General features: G+C 60.3%; 1 protein-coding gene across 1 annotated transcript in view; it reads right to left on the minus strand.

Moving 5' to 3' along the window:
- Positions 1-894, minus strand: part of fscn1a (fascin actin-bundling protein 1a) — a gene marked incomplete in the record, with an annotated part of 14,968 nt that extends 14,074 nt beyond the window's left edge. Inside the window, 1 exon segment of the mRNA XM_035655144.1 lies at positions 1-894. Within this exon segment, the coding sequence (XP_035511037.1) occupies positions 1-625 (625 nt within the window).
- Between the last annotated feature and the right edge of the window lie 223 nt (positions 895-1,117).

A 1,117-nucleotide genomic window follows, 5' to 3' on the forward strand; every position in this document is an offset into this window, starting at 1 on the left:
TGGTGGCGACCAGCGCGCCGTCGTTCCTCAGGAACCGGTTGTCGGAGGTCTGCAGGTGGTAGCGCTGCTCGCGGAACACCAGCGTGATCATGGAGTCCACCCCCCACGGGACGTCCCGGTCGATGGCAATCTCGTCCACTTTGGCGCTCAGGTGCGCGTACCGCTTGCGCGTCATGCTGAAGATGTTCACCTGCGGGTGCATGGCGATGTGCACGCTCCATTTCTCCGCCACCGAGGCGGTCTGGGCGAAGCAGATGATCCGGTCCTCGGTGCCGCCCAGGTAGCGGCCGTGCGGCTCCGACTGCAGGGACCAGCGGCCGTCATCATGGGCGGTGATGATGAACCGGCACTCCGGGCCCTGGGTCTCACTGTCTCCGGTAACGTTACCGTCCTTGTCGGCGGCGATGTACCGGCCCAGATGTGACTTGAGGCAGAACACATTGCCGGTGGAGTCGTCCCCGCTCTGCTCCAGAGTCCAGATCTGCTTCTTCTTCATGCTCGTGGCGGAGGCGTTGATCTTGAAGCCGAAGGTCTCCGCCGTTAGGTATTTGTTCCCGCAGTTGATCAGACCGAACTGGATCTGCAGCATGTCGCTGGTTCCGTTAGACGCGCCGTTAGTTGTCATTGTCGGTTCTGTGAGCTCGAGCCTCGGACCGGACCGGTTCTGTGTGTGAGAGGGATGGGGGGGGGCGGTTCTGCAAGTGAGCTCGCGGCTGAAAGGGTGGGATGCTCTGTGCTGCCTCGCGTGCTTCTCTTTGTTTGGGGAGTGTGTGTGTGGCTGAGTGGGAGTCTGTGAGCGCGCGCCACCGGTCCTCAGTGCTCTGCCTGTCTCAGCAGCGCGAGCCCGCCGCCACAGCTGCAGCCTATATAACCATCAGTGACGTTGCGCGGCCGGCCACGCCCCCTGAGATGGACAGAAATCTGGGAGCTGAACTGAAGTTTTATGTCTCTGCTCCTCTGCTGATGATGGGCTCATGCAGACTGTAAAGAAAGGTCTCTAACCTCAGGAGAAGTGCGTTGAGCAGACGGGAGAGGAGGCTGCATTCACTTCCACCACCATCCCCTTTAACCACATCGACTTACAAGAGAATCTGTTTACCAGCAACTGATCACAATG

This window comes from Morone saxatilis, unplaced genomic scaffold, assembly GCF_004916995.1.
Source record: "Morone saxatilis isolate NCDOM2014 unplaced genomic scaffold, NCSU_SB_2.0 Contig14, whole genome shotgun sequence".
In the NCBI taxonomy this organism is placed as follows: domain Eukaryota; kingdom Metazoa; phylum Chordata; class Actinopteri; family Moronidae; genus Morone; species Morone saxatilis.